Source organism: Clavelina lepadiformis, chromosome 5, assembly GCF_947623445.1.
Source record: "Clavelina lepadiformis chromosome 5, kaClaLepa1.1, whole genome shotgun sequence".
NCBI lineage: Eukaryota > Metazoa > Chordata > Ascidiacea > Aplousobranchia > Clavelinidae > Clavelina > Clavelina lepadiformis.
In genome coordinates this window covers 16,671,453-16,687,155 of record NC_135244.1, presented here as the reverse complement: position 1 = coordinate 16,687,155, position 15,703 = coordinate 16,671,453, and the positions used below count along the sequence as shown (strand labels likewise).

The 15,703-nt window shown below is 36.4% G+C and overlaps 2 protein-coding genes and 1 pseudogene across 2 annotated transcripts; 1 reads left to right on the top strand and 2 right to left on the bottom strand.

The window, feature by feature from the left end:
• LOC143458693 (uncharacterized) lies at positions 1-1,241 on the top strand (annotated as a pseudogene).
• Positions 1,242-1,957: 716 nt separating this feature from the next.
• LOC143458568 (alpha-amylase B-like) lies at positions 1,958-6,127 on the bottom strand. The gene is made up of 13 exons (XM_076955347.1): positions 5,918-6,127; positions 5,531-5,640; positions 5,305-5,387; positions 5,093-5,229; positions 4,201-4,261; positions 3,901-4,089; positions 3,728-3,822; positions 3,469-3,598; positions 3,146-3,221; positions 2,926-3,056; positions 2,678-2,860; positions 2,312-2,437; positions 1,958-2,259 (listed from the first exon to the last, which is right to left on the bottom strand). The coding sequence occupies exons 1-13, from the start codon at positions 6,083-6,085 to the stop codon at positions 1,973-1,975; spliced, it is 1,776 nt and encodes a 591-aa protein (XP_076811462.1). The 5' UTR covers positions 6,086-6,127; the 3' UTR covers positions 1,958-1,972.
• A 3,569-nt stretch (positions 6,128-9,696) lies between these two features.
• Positions 9,697-14,065, bottom strand: LOC143459454 (alpha-amylase B-like). The gene is made up of 14 exons (XM_076956624.1): positions 13,877-14,065; positions 13,694-13,803; positions 13,508-13,593; positions 13,254-13,390; positions 12,747-12,807; positions 12,370-12,558; positions 12,215-12,309; positions 11,978-12,107; positions 11,662-11,737; positions 11,451-11,581; positions 11,181-11,360; positions 10,927-11,070; positions 10,067-10,245; positions 9,697-9,959 (listed from the first exon to the last, which is right to left on the bottom strand). Exons 1-14 carry the CDS (start codon positions 14,042-14,044, stop codon positions 9,834-9,836), a joined length of 1,812 nt encoding a protein of 603 aa, XP_076812739.1. The 5' UTR covers positions 14,045-14,065; the 3' UTR covers positions 9,697-9,833.
• Positions 14,066-15,703: the final 1,638 nt, after the last annotated feature.

Below are 15,703 nucleotides of genomic sequence, written 5' to 3'. Positions count from 1 at the left end.
CGAAATAATATTTCGCACCATTGTTTGATTGTTTTTCGTGTGTTTTTCCACGCTTTATTTTTGTTAGTTATCAGTTAGCTTTTATAGTGTTTGTTATGATTTCTCTTGTCCTCTGCTTTGTTTCCTGTTGTTTTCTTCTTTGCCGCCTCAAGTGTTCGGATGTGGTCGAACGCGGAATCATTAAGTGTCCTTCTTTGGTTGGCGTCACGCATGTGCTTCAGGCGGGAGTGTGTGCTTCCTAAGAAAACGTGGCCTTCGAAGTCAGTCGTGGTACGAGCGTTCAAGACGAGGACCTATGGTTTTTCTTGGTCCCTGAGATCTGTCTTGCTGCTTTTAGTAGATTTTACCGAATTGTTTTTAATGTGTGTCCCGAAAGTTAAGCCCCAAACGGAGAGGAGTGTTTTTAATCTCATGTGAAATACAATCGAACTACGTTGGAAAACGTTCGTTGGCTTTGAGTGGGTCGTGAAAGCGGTAGAAGACGAACTGGCAATAGAAAATCTGTAACAAATTGGCGAGCGCGCCAGGATCTACCATCACTCGAGAGATTTCGAGCCTCACTACCCGGATATGGCTTTCAACCTGATGATGACACCACCTCGTTTTAATTCAGGTGACGATCTATCCGAGTTTTTGAAAGTTTTTAATTCATATTGTGGCAGCGTTGACGCATCCGACGACGTAAAAAGACACCTTTTTTTGGACGCAATCGACCGAAACCTTAAATGGAAGATCCAGGGGAAGGACAAAAATATCTACGACATACCTTACAAGACGTTGGTTGAGCGAGCTTTTGAAGTAATCAACGGCGCAGAATTCTCGCACACATTGCGCTAGAACTGATTCAACGCGTACAACTGCCTCAGGAAGACGCACGGAATTTCGTCTACGCGCTGAAAGCCCTCGGCGACCGATGCTACCCCGAGGATGAAGACAGCCAACTGAAGAACGAACTACTTTATTTATGCCTGATCAAAGGCTTGAGAGACAAGCAATTGGCTAGCAGCATTCCGGTAAGTCTCAGGTACGAACGTAACTTCATGGAAGCGGCCGACGTCATTTTTAAGGCTATTTCCCATATATGCCCTTCTGTTGGAGTGGAATGGATTCAAACCTGTTCGGCGGTACCTTCTACTACGGATGTGTCTGCCATCCTAAACAAACTGATATTTAGTTCTATTGGATTATGGTCATTATTTAGTCATGTCGTATTGAGCTCGACTTTGATAATGATCACTTAGGTAAATCGAGAACTAAAAAGTATATGTAAAGTGTCTATGATTGGGACCCAAGTTTCGTAACCCGAGAGTGCGAGTTACTAGTCCTTCTATTTAAGGTGTATATGGTTAGAGTGATGACGTAAAAACTCTTTGGCGTCAATAGAACAACTATAAAAGTTTGCGATTTGGTCGCCATGTTGAAAAGGAATATTGTGTACGAGCTGTTGAAAGCGTGGCAGTGAGTTAGGTTTTATAACTACAAATGATTCCAAAAGGAACAATTTTTGCGTTTTTACATAAAATTTTGAAAATATACATTCCATCTTATAATAATAATTTATAATTAAGTTAACCGGTTAATTGTTCTACTTGAGCCTTGCATTTTATCGCTTTTTATTGTAATATCGAACTACCACAATTATCATTACAATACAGTACCTAATGTGTGATCATTATCATATCATACAATTCTCACACCTACAGTGTTGGTAATCATCTATAGTCTATATACAATTAATTGTTTCCAATTACCTGGTACAGTGACATGCAGAAATAAGGTCTTTCAAGTTTGGTAAAAAGATACGTAAATAACAATCCAATATTTTTGATAAAACGTACATAAAAAATTTCGATTTTTATACCAACATTATGCAAGAAATTCTTACTTGAGGAAAGGCTTACAAAGGTACCATGAACCATCGATGGGCTGTTTATGATAAACTACGATACAGTACTGTATATGTAAGATTACGTTACTCTTTCTTACGAACAAACATATTACACACATAATCTGTTATAATCAGACATAAGTGATTAAATGGCCATACATAATCTGGTTTAATTTCCGACTGGGTTACACTCATAGAACAGCTTGAACCTTCATTGTTACTATGATCGGAAGAAGATGTATAGATGCACCAAGGATCATTTCCAACGCTTACTGGACACCAGCTGCACCCAGCAAGTTCGCATTCGGTCCTTGTTATTCCAAAGTGACCGCAATTGATTTTCTTGTTGCAACTACTGCAGCTAATACAGTCTGGAAAGCAAATGCAAAATTTGTATTATATGCTCCCGCATATTTGTTTGACCTGTTTTTGACCCACAGTCTCCGTCGCAATTGCAAGGAGCGTCAATGTGAATGGCAACAAACGGATTTTCGTTGCTAGGGATTCTTACGTTTGCGTAACCCGAATCGTCGACTGTGATGCATTGTCCTGAAACCAAAAGTTAAGTGCATATTGAAGAATTTCTTGTAAAAGCCTACAGCCTATGTATATACTGTACAATATACTATATATACTATAATATACTATATACTGTATTGTACAAAATATACAGAAGGCACCAAAAGCTAGTTTATAAGGGTAAATATAGTTTCAGTTCAACTGAAACTATATTTACTTCAGTTTTTTGTTGACTTTTTTGCAAGCAATTGTTTTCAAATCGAAACTGACCGTTGCAAATGCCATTCTGGGAGTTACCAGAAATGATGTCACAATATTGACCAGAGGGCATTCCTGTCTGGAGAGTCCTGTGGAGGGTTTGACTTTTCTTGTTTATAGCAATGAACGCTTTGTCGCCACGAGAGAATGCTATCTGGTTGTCGTTGTTGTCCCACCAGTTCTTCACCGGTTGTCCTGTAAGTGAGATTGACCCAAAAATGATGTATTTTGTAAAGTTCATTTGCTACAACTACACGAACCAGATGCGACGGCAGAAAAAGCAGCCATGTTCTTGATTTGTTTCCATCTGTGCTCGCAAACCCAACCGCTACCACAACTTCCATCGGCATTTACACTTCTTTGACTTTCAGGAGGTCCCTCGTCGGTATTGCTAAAGAAGTATAAAGAGTTTTAAGCACTTTCTTAAGCTACTGGCAAACATAAGCATAAGCCTATCAGTTTAAATTACGACAAAATTACCTGAAGTGATAACTAGACATTATCCTGGGAACTCCATAGGGCCAAGCCATCATAAAAGCGGTAAAGATCTTCAGGTCTGTTCATGAAAAACATTTTTATAACGGAAAATAAAAAATACCATTTAAGAGGAACAAGAACACGAAACTTTTATTGCAGTTATAATCTATTATATAATAATATATAAAATGCTTCCCTTTGAGAATTTTTACGCTTGGAGAATGATATACACGTTCGTTTACATAAATTTGGCTTAAATTACTACTAGATGGAAGAAAGCATTCTTCTTCGATGATAGCCCACACAACAGATATTTTCCTGCTCACTTTTCGCATCTTCGAAGGTGATCACATTTCCACCGCCACCGTGGTTTCTCTGGTTGTCGTGATTGTTGAGAAATACCATGGAGTTGCCTTCTGGCATCATTCCCCAATCTTCACCAAAGTTTTCCAGGTACTGCAAGCACAAAAGGTTGCTGTATGTCAGCCAGTCGCATCACTAGAACTAGCCCTCTATGCCATGTTGTTGTATATACATAAACGAATTCATGCAATCTGCCTTATGATAATTTTAGTCGAAAATTACCTGTATATTGTCGAGGTTAGATGCCAAGTTGAAACCATATTTAAATTCAGTGACTCGACCAAGAGAAAAGTACTCGTTTGCTTTGATTGGTTCACCTAAGTCAAGTGTAGTCAATGAAACAAGGAGTATCTCGAGGACTATTGCAGATTATCCACTTGCGTAAAATTTGATACCTCCTTGGTCAATGACTTCTTGAACGATGAAAGGTCTGGTACCGCTTGGGAAGCCTTTTTCTGTAGGAAGATCGTCAAGGGCGTTGAAGATTACTTTCAAGTCACCCGGCCACATGTGCTTTGCGGCGTCCACGCGGAACCCAGCTACACCCAGTGATGTCAAGTCGTTCGTGAAAATGACGATCTTTCCTGTAACGCAAAGATTAACATAGACCAAATTCAAAGGTCATATTTTAATCCAAAAAATATCATTTTTTGTGTAACGTTGTACACAATGTTTATTGGTGAATATATTTTTACCTCTGACGTAATCATTTCCTTGATCAAGGTCCGGCAAACGTTCTAGCTTGCAGTTTCTTACCTTCAAAAGTAAAAATTATAAGAATAAAATAAATTAGTTTTTCCATTCGCATTGGATGGAGCAGCTAATTGTGCATAGCATGTAGTTTGTATAATGTTTGAATGAAAAGGGTTTCATGGTCTGCACTTAATCAAAACCGGCTTTCATTAAAACCCTACGACATTTTAGGGATTAACGTTTCCTGTAAATTTTGCATTTACAGAAAGAAAGTTGATGACAGCTCTATTGAGGAATTGATGAATCTGTCTCCATCTGGTGCTATGCAATGTGGTGGTACAGTCGTGAAAAACAAGCACATAGAGCTTAAACGTGTTTTCGTAAATGGTCCGTTTTTAATCAAATCCGGCTTTTTGTAAAACCTTATGACAGTTCAGGGATGAACTTTTCCTGTAAATCTTGCACTTACAGGAAGTAAGTAGATGACAACTCTGATGATGAATTTGTAAATCTGTCTACATATGGTGCTATATAGGCAGTGCTATACTGTAAATCAAGTGCTATAGTATATAGGCATGATAAAACGTCGCGTGGACCTCATGTTTCCAAAAACTTTAACTGGCGTAACTTATATTTTTTTTTGCCGATTAGCTCATATCACAAACCAATTTCGCGGGCCAAAATCGTTTTTTCGTCAATATTGCTTTTCGTTTATCGCATTTCCTTCTTTGCCTACTTAATGGCTATAGCCAATGAGAACATACATGTAGAAGGCGCAGAGTTGCCATCGTAGGTAGGTCCAAGTAGGCTGAACCTATTTAGTAATTATTTTCCTGCAAGCAATAAATACATCTGTTCTTTATTTAAAAAACGTTTGAAAAAAATTTTTAATACCTGGTTGACGTTTCCGTAATTTTCAATGTTGCCAGATGCAGTAGGACATTTGTTATCATTGAAATCCAAGGCCGAGTAGGGCACTCCAGGAAAATCTTGAATGTTTGTGTCAAAACTATTACCGCCAGTACCGACCCCTGTATGTCAAATATATGCAGCGTAAAATGAAATGCGTTCAAATTCTTGCTAACACATGTTATGCACATGTTGACCTGTTCCTCCTCTGCACATGTGATTAATTACAACATCGGCGAAAATTCTCACTCCAACAGCGTTGCAGCGATTGACCATATCTCTGTTAATTTATTTATTAGATCTTGTTGCCGATGAGTTATGTTTTAATTATTGACTTGCAAAATTGTTTCCTTTTCACATATTTTAATGTTTGCTCTACTTAAACTATAGGCCTACCGCTTGTTTTGTTGACTTTCAACTTACTTGAAGGCTGCTCTGTCTCCTGATCTGGTCTTCAGCATATAGGACACAGGCTGATACCTTTCCCACCACGGTCGCCCTTCCACGATTCGATTTTCATTTGGAGGTGATATCTTAAAAGCAACGTTCAAATAATAGATTATACATACGACCTTGGAAAGATGGATTAGGGTTTAACTTGCACAATCATTTGCTTAAAGCTCCTAATGTGAATTAATTTGAAATGAAATAAAGTGAAATGAAATTTTAAATTTTAAAATTTATATACTACATATTATGTAAAATCTTAGTTTTTTGATCTTAGTTTTTTTTAAATCTTAGTAAATGAATTCATGATATACATGAAGCTGACGTCATCATATATTAGTATACTCCACTACTTTACCATACCTGGACTCCGGCAAACTTGTTTGGACCAAGAAATGTCTCACATTCGTCAGCAATCGTGTCCCAATGCCATTCAAAGAGATGAACGATGCCTGCTCGGCCTGGGGCGAAATTTGGGTCCCACTGGGCCATAGTTGTACCCAACAAAGTCAATAAACTCAGGAAAATCATTTTGTTTGTATTTGATTTATAGTATCTATATTTCTTGATATTAAGATATAGATTCGGTACTTTGTGGACTTCGAAAATAAATATGACTTGACTCAACATTTCGACTGTATTGTACTGTAGCTGATTAATTAATCTTTGAAGAAATGAGGTTTAACCGAAACCCTTACATAAGCTTACAAGTTAAATGGCTTGATTCAATATAAGCTACTGCATCAAAGTTATTCTGACTGAAAACAATCAAAATCTTGAAGTGGGGAACCAAACTTCACTACGGATCGAAATCGATCTCCGAATCCAAATTTTCTATCGCTTTATTAACAGTACAAATCGCCAATCGCGTCATGTTCTCACAACATGAATTAAAAAGTGCTGAAAGTGATCCGGAACGGAGGGAGTGTGTGGGAGAGTGGGCAGTCAAACTTCACTACGGATCGAAATCGATCTCCGAATCTACTTCATCTATCGCTTTATTAACAGTAGGCTACATGTCGCCAATCATGTCACGTACCAACAGCACGTAATAGAAACGCTTTTAAAAGTGGTCCGGAACGCACCCAAAAGCGATTCCGCTACAAAGTTTTTTGCGGGAACGGCGGTCCGGTAAAAAGTATTGTAGAACAGTAAATTTTAACACGATATTTGTTCAAAAACCAAATCCTGTGTATTCAGATTTCTATCAAGAAAAGTGGCGGCACAGGGTAAAAGTAAAACTCACTTTAAACATCTACACCATAGAAAAAGTTTTAACTTGCTGGAACAAGTCGACTTGCTTAAGCAAGCCACAATAACTTGCAAAGCTAAGGGCTAAGTTCAATCCGATTATGCAAAAATTTTGTCAAAACATTTATTGTTTATAAACGATTGAATGGCGTACAATTTGCATTTGTGGTACCTTTGAAAGCCGTAAAGCAGTCGTTGCAGTGAAATATAAACATTTTTTGGCAACTTAAAAATCAAGAAACCCATAAAACCTTTCAAGATCAAGCTAATGCGGCTAACGATAGCAGTTATACGTGAAATCATAAATGTTCGACTTTGTTTGCGGTTGTAATGGAATAATTGGTTTATGGTTGTTGAATGTAACTGATCCAGCCACTCCAATACAATGTTTGATTGTCTAATTTTTTATTGCGCTCGATGGTATATGAGTTTCAAGGGTCGTTGCTTGCTTTTCTCACCCACAGACTTAATTGTTCAGCTAAAAGCTAATTGTCTTGAAGATGATGACAAATTTGTCTAACTTGACACTGATCTTCTTCAAATAGAGTTCACAATTGTTACACAAGCATCAGAACTGTATATACTGATTATATTGAAGCTTCTTTGAACGAATACTTTTAGACAAAGCATTGACATAGCAGCAACAGCATAAAGACGTCCATGTTACAGCGTTTATCTTAGTAGACTGTATGCATTTTACAACTGTGTATATTAATAATACTAATGCGCGCAAGATAGACAGCCACGACATTTATGTCACAACTCAAAACAGAAAACAGGAAGTTATCAGTATGACATTTATATCACATTTTGTAATGCCGATTTCCGTAAACAAGTATTCTATGCGGCATTCTATTTGCTATCTTATCATATCATCACACGGTCTATACAGTTCCGCCAAGAAAGTTACTTTCAGCACCCAGTAGAAGAGCTTGTACTCTCCAACGTTAAAAGTTTCACAAGAAACAATGCGTGGAACGAAAGTTCAATAAATGTAGAAAAAGTTTTTGAAAACCGACATTCACTGATTTTAATGCATTATAATGCAACATGTTTAAGTCTGAAGTAACAGTGAGTGCAACTACTGTCTATAAATGGTGTTTCTATAACAAAATTTGTATACGCCTATCGAATTTGAACATTATTGTAATCGTATCGTATATTTTTCGTCATCGTCAGTGGGGGAACAAAAAATAAAATCATAATTATTATAACGTACTGTATAAACATCACCGTTCAGCCAGCAGGGGAAAAAGCAGCTAAGCCTATGGCTTAAAACATGCAAGAATGATATTAATACACCACAAAAACGATCAATGGTTAGCATGGCCACTAAACCCAACGTGCAAATAACAATAAAAATCAAAAAGAAGTAATTTTTACGGTTAACTTTGGACACTGATGCGATGCGGTAATCAAAAGCTGATAGTGGAAATACGCATCAGAAACATCGTAACAACAACAAACAATAACTTGTTCAAGATTAGTGCAGCTGGATATACTTTCAGCTTGCACAAACCATACCTGCAAAAAAATATGTTTACCTTACTTCACATGAACAGAAGATGTTTTAGATTTCAGTTACAGTTAGGTTAAGAGTGAACGTAAATATGCTCCATCAAGTCACATGTCCATCATCACATGAACAGAAAATCAAATTCGTATGAACCAGCATGATTTGAAATGTACGAAAGACCTTTGACATTACAAATTATCAGGGCATTTAGTAAAAAAAAACAAATGAAGTTCAAACAATAGCAAAATTAATGTCCACTTTTGAAACGATTGTATTAACAGAATTAGTAAGAATATATACCAGCATACTTGTACAAAGATGAAGCTAACAAAGATTGCGCAAACAATTTTACATTTCTACAATTTTTATGTACGTTATATGTAGCCATAGGCTTATGCATTGTAAAATAACGTAAATTAAGATATCAACTCATAGGCCACCATACATAAAGTAAAGTAACACCTTTATTTTAACAAACTATGAGTTTCTAAGTTTAACAAAAATCGTTGAGATTCTGTGTTGCAATGGTACTGTTTGAACGGGTACCTAACAGTCCTATTCCGCTGAAAATGCAGCATATATAGCTTTGACATTAAGTGAAAGAAATTCTTACAGAGAGTTTCATCAGAATTCGACTCCAGGAAAAACGTAATTATTTCAGTGTTATCGTAAACGGTTGAACCAAGTATAAAGCTTCAAGTGAATCAAACAATTCCGATTTATCAAAAACCATTGATTACCCATTGCCATACATGTCACAGAAAAATTAGTTTGTTAACTTTTAAGAATGAGTGATTGGTTTTTCAGTGAAAATTTTGCAAAGGTTTAGTCTTCCTTCTAAAGCCTACTCACCGAAAACAATTGCAATCAGCTTTTATGAAATGTGACGACTATTATACGAGTATAATGCTTTCCGCTTTTGACCAGAAGGTTGTTAGTTTGTGTTTTGCTCTCAATTTGCTATCGTTTGTTTTGCTAATGTATTGCCCTCTAGAAAGTCAGTTAGAAGGCTGCGTGGTTCAAGCATTGGGATGGAACGCCGCCACGTGTTCGATATCTATTGGCGTTTCTAAGGACAAGGCGGTAATAAAACTTGCTCGTGTTCAGAGGTTTAATACAACAAAACTTGCTTGATGTTGTTCGTTAGAATTTCCGGAGAATCTTGCCGGAGAGTGCACTGCACTGAAGCGTAATCTCACATGTACTGTTTTCAAATTCTCTCTATTGTTGTAAGAGTTTTACGTAATATGTACAGCACTACATGCTTTAATTAATGCAAAACTATTTCAAATACATTTCAAAACCGTACCAGCAATTTTATTTCAGTTTCGTGGTATTTGATCATTTTGGAAGCTTTAAAAATAAAAAGGGTCTATTCCAGTAGCCTCATTGTTTATTTCAAAATCATAGATTTTAGTTACGCTTTATATAACATGACTTAAGAAAAAGTCTTTCATGTTAAAAATATGCAATTAAGTTTTGTAATTAAATTTCGTCGTTATGTTTATCTTTCTAGTTTGAATTAGGGTAGAAGCACCACGGAACGCCGGAGTTGTTTGACTCCGCCCAACAACAACCTCCATTTTCGCATTCTGATTCATCTATTCCCAAGTACCCACAATCTTGTTTGGCCGAATCCTGCAAAAAAAAACGGATAGATGCCGTTTGAGTTGAATATAGTGACTAACTAAAAGACAGATAACCTAGGAGTCAAGTGCATGGGCTTTGGACATAAACCAACTTACAACCAGAAAACAGTTTGAGCCTATCGACCAGTCAGATGTGTAGATGCACCAAGGATCATTTCCTCCACTGATTGGACACCAGCTGCATTCATTGGCTTCACATTCACTCTTTGTTATTCCCATGTAGCCACAATCGACTTTGCTACTACAATTGTTGCAGCTGGTGCAGTCTCCACCGCCTAAAACAATCAAATAAAGCCATACTTATCATTTTTTTGATTAAGAGTAGATTTCGATTAAACACACTGCCAGTAAAGTTTGGTTCAGATGAATGTTTTAGTCGTGCAGGTTTTTTAAAATTGGTAAAATTCTATAAGAAAGACTATGGTCTATAAGATCTGATTATTAGAAAAATAACATGCTTTTTGTCTTTTCAGATAAACACAATTTGGAACAATTATAATCTTTGCTGGATTACTATTATTATTCATGAACGGTTTTGTGTAATTAATCAATATTCATTTATAGATGGGGTAACGGATAAAAAAGGACGAAAAATTTGCGACAAGTCAACTTTAAGTATTGGATACGATATTTTAAAACAGCTGTTTTGGACGGAGTGTACGTTTTGTTATACCTTTAAATTTTATGCTACCAGAAGCAAAAGCTTAAAGCATTTTTATGTCAAAACTTGTAAAATTCCTGGTATTACACATAGTGTAATTTTTGCCAAAATACTTATAAATGCTTGATATATCAATTTCGCTTAACAGAATTGGTGTTATTTAAAACGTAAAATTATGTACCCAAAGTCGACTCAAACGCAATAAAGCAACTTTAGAAATAAAAATTGTTTGTATCATCATTTGTTAAGATGTAGAGCTCAGTACTTTATAAGCGGTTAAGTAACTTTTCCTCACCTGTGGAGGGTGGTACAGTGTTGGATGAGCAGTCGCCTCCCTCGCAGTTACACAGTGCATTCACGTGAATAGCAAGGAACGGATTTTCATTGTTTGGGACATTAATGTGTGCGTAACCCGACCCATCGACGGTGACGCATTGACCTAGAAAGTTCCATTTTTTTGTAAAAAAGTCTATATCTGGGCCTGACACATTATAGTGTTCATTTATCTGTTATGATAAAATACAGTTTTGTGCAGCGAACGATGCAAACCGGTGCAAGTGTTGTTTTCAAAATCTCCTGAAATGACGTCACAGTAATCTCCAGAAGGCATTCCTGTTTGCAAATATTGGAAAAGAGAATATCTTTCCTTATTTATGGCAAGAAACGCTTTGCTTCCACGAGAAAAAGCGATTTGGTTACCATTTGCCCACCAATTTTGGACCGACTGCCCTGCAACAGCAGTTTTTAGTTTTCAGTTACTGTTAAGGTAAGAGTGAAAGTAAATATGCTCCATGAAGTAAAATTCTTGGTATTTGGTACCAGCAGCAACAGCAGAAAACGCAGCCAAGTTTTTGATTTGTCTCCATCTGTGCTCGCAAACCCAACCGTTACCACAACTTCCATCGGCATTTACACTTCTTTGAGTTCCAGGAGGTCCCTCATCGAAATTGCTAAACATAAATAAGTGTCTAAAACTTTTGAAAAATTGAATATTTAAAAAATATCATGCGGTTTACTTTAGTTCTTGTACCTGAAATAATAGCTAGACATGACTCTGGGAACACCATACGGCCAAGCCATCATAAAAGCGGTAAAGATCTTTAAATCTGTTTAAAAGCAATTTTAACCACAAATCGGGAAGACCAATAGTTTTGTGAACAAACGATGTTTTGTCATAACCATGTACTTTTATACATTATTTATTCATGCATTTTTCTTTAAAAAGATTTTTTTCAGTTGTAGAATTTTACTTCAACTGGAATCATTGAGCCAACTTTACCAATAAATCCAAGACTTTATAGTTATACTCGTAAGGCTAACTAAGTTTACGTAATGAGGTTTCTTACTGTAGGGATCCTCAAACGTAATCACGTTTCCGCCACCACCGTGACTTCTCTGGTTATCGTGGTTGTTGAGAAAGACGAGAGCGCTTCCATCTGGCATCATTCCCCAAGACTCCCCAAAATTGCTCAAATACTACCAATAACATAAAGCTTTTAATACTTGTTCTATTAAAGCCGTCTTTAACCTTTTATTATTTTATTTACTTTCATTACTATACACAAAATAACGCTTTAACTTACTTGCAGTTTATCTTTGTTGTTATACAAATTGATACCATATTTGAACTCTGTTACTCTTCCAATGCTAAGGTACTGGCTTGCCGTAATTGGTTCTCCTAATAGTAGAAGAGTTAAATCAAAAACCAGTTCTAAATATTTTTAAGCAAAAATTTTACCTCCTTGATCAATAACTTCTTGATAAATGAAAGGCCTTGATCCACCGGAGAATCCTTTGGATGTTGGGAGATCGTTAAGTGCACCAAAGATAACTTCTAGATCATTTGGCCACATGTGCTTACATGCATCCACTCGGAACCCGGCTATGCCAAGTGATGTCAGGTCGTTCATAAAGTCAATGATCTTTCCTATCATACAAAAGGTATTTATTACTTTTCAAATGTTTATCAAAGTTGCAACTGCGTTCGTGTATTTTACGATCAAAAAATGTTTATAAGCACAATTAATATTATGCAGCAAAAACTGTTTTACAGCATTCAGTTTTATACATAAATGTCTAATTAACATTTCTTGGTGTAAATAGCAATCGACTAACCTCTGACATAATCTTTTCCTTGATTAAGATCGAGCAAACTTACTAACCTACAATTTCTCACCTATAATATCGCAAAAAAATTAATTTTGTAGATCTAGTCTCGGCATTTTCTTGAAAAACCGTTAATGTTAATATATTAGCGTTTAGGTCCTACATTTTATATGGTCACACATTTTTATAAGTACTGTATATATTATATAAGATACAGTCTAGGTCCAAACAGGCTACGGCTGTTATTTTAGAATTCGTTTTACTGCTTAATTAATACAAAAATTCTATACGATTCTTCCTTTATTCCTATTTTTGTGACGTTTGCATTCTTCAAATTTATTTTTCATAAACGATGTTATTGTTCATAATAGAGTTATCGTATACTTTTGCCTCTGATTAAAATTATCGTCTAACTCTACCTTAGAATGGTGTTTCAGTTACAGTGTTTCAATTATATAAAACATACTGATGTTTCTATAGTTTGGTTACCAATGCGCCTGTAAATCGATTCAATACCTGATTTGCATCTCCATAATTTTCGATGCCACCAGAAGAGGTATAGCAGTTGCCATCGTTGAAATCTGCTGCAGAGTAAGGTACTGCAGGAAAATCTTTGGTATTAGCATCAAAATAAGTCCCGGCGGTCCCCGTACCTTTAATGTTTATGTGTATCAATATAACTAACTCAAAGCATGCCAAATTAGATGCTTAAACGCTGAAAACGGTTTTACAATATGCAGTAGCTGGTGTGATTTAATTTGTTTCCCAACCTGTTCCACCACCGCCACACATGTGGTTGATTACGATATCAGCGTAAATTCTTACACCAACAGCGTTGCAACGATCGACCATGTTTCTGTCAAACAATTGCTTTATTATTTTAGATGACGAAGATCATGGATTAGATAATTCTATAATGAACATTTGCCAACAGTTACTACAAAGTTGTTATTTACTGCAAAGCAGCCCGATCACCGGATCTTGTGCCCAGAACGTATGAAATTGGTTGATATCTTTCCCACCAAGGTCTTGAATCAATAATACGGTTTTCGTTTGGAGGCGAGATCTTAGAAATTAATTCATGATATACATGGAACTGACGTTATCATACATCAGTATACCCCACTACTTTACCATACCTGGACTCCGGCAAACTTGTTTGGACCAAGAAATGTCTCACATTCGTCAGCAATCGTGTCCCAATGCCATTCGAAGAGATGAACGATGCCTGCCCGGCCTGATTCAAAGTAGGGGTCCCATTGAGCCAGTGCTGTGCCCACAAGTGTCAGCAGAATTAAGAAACGCATTTTATGACTACTTTGACCAACTGTAACTATAAATGAAAAAGATAAGTCGAAACTAAGTGAAAACTAAGCCACTATCTCTTCAGAAGTACGTCGCCCATCATGTAATGCGTTAGGAAAACCGCTCCCATTCAAAAACGTAATGTACTTCGTTTAAATTTAAGTTAAATTTTACGTTAAGTTACGTTAAATAAACTGTTTGGCAACTTAAAATCTAAAAAACGTAAAACTTTTTCAGATCAAGCCGATGCCGCCAACGATAGCAGTTATACATGAAATTATAAATGTTCGACTTTGTTCGCGGTCTATAAAGTTCCGCCAAGAAAGTTACTTTCAGCACGCAGTAGAAGAGCTCCTACACCCCAACGTTAAAATTCTACAACCTTTCTCAAAAATCAACGCGTGGGATGAAAGTTCAATAAATGTAGAAAAAGCTTTTGAAAACCGACATTCAATGGGTTGTATACATTTTAATGCAATATATTTTAGTCTGAAGTCACAGTGAGTGCAAGTACTGTCTATAAACGTCGTTTCTATAACGAAAATTTTCCAGGCTTATCAAAATTGAACATTATTGTAATCAGCTGGCATAAACTATGCTTGCAACAAAATCTGTTTACTTAACTTCATATGAACAGAAAAAGAAATTCGTATGAACCAGCAAGATTTGAAATGTACGAAAGACCGTGATGTTACAAATTATCAGGGCATTTAGTAAAAACCAAAGTAAGCTCAAACAGAACGAAAAATAATGTCAACTACTGAAACGATTGTATTTACAAAATTAGTAGGAACATACATTACTATACTTGTACCAAGAAAAAGCTAATCAAGGTTGCGCAAACAATTTTGCATTTTTACAATTTTTTACTACTATTATAAGTTACTGTATATGTAGCCGTAAGCCTATGTATTGTAATGTACCTTAAATTAAGACATCAACTCATAGGCTACCGTACATAAAGTAAAGTAATATCTTTATTTTAACAAACAATAACTTTCTATGAGTTTCTACATTCAACAAAGATCGTTGAGATTCTGTATAACTACGGTAGGACTGTTTGAACGAGTAGGCCTACTTAAGAGTTCTATACCGCTGAAAATGCAGCATATATAGCTTTGACATTCAGTCAAATAGGTTCGTACTGAGAGTTTCATCAGAAACCGACTCCAGGAAAAACCTAATTATTTCAATGTCATGGTATACGGTTGAACCAAGTATAAAGCTTCAAATAAATCAAACAATTCCGATTTATCAAAAACCCTTGATTACCCATTGCCATTTATCTCACAGATAAATTAGTTTGTTTACTTCTAAGAATGAGTGATCAGTTGTTCAGTGAAAATTTTGCAAAGACTTAGTCTTCCTTCTAAAGCCTACTCACCGAAAACAATTGCAATCGGCTTTTATGAAATGTGACGACTATTATACGAGTATAATGCTTTCCGCTTTTGGCCGGAAGGCCGTAAGTTTGTGTTTTGCTCTCAATTTGCTATGGTTTGTTTTGCTAATGTATTGGCTAAAAGAAAGTCAGCTAGGAGGCTGTGTAGTTCAAGGATTGGATTGGAACGCCGCCACGTGTTCGAAGTCTATTGGCGTTCCCAAGGACAAGGCTGTAACAAAGCTTGCTCGTGTTCCCAGGCTTAGTACAACAAAACTTG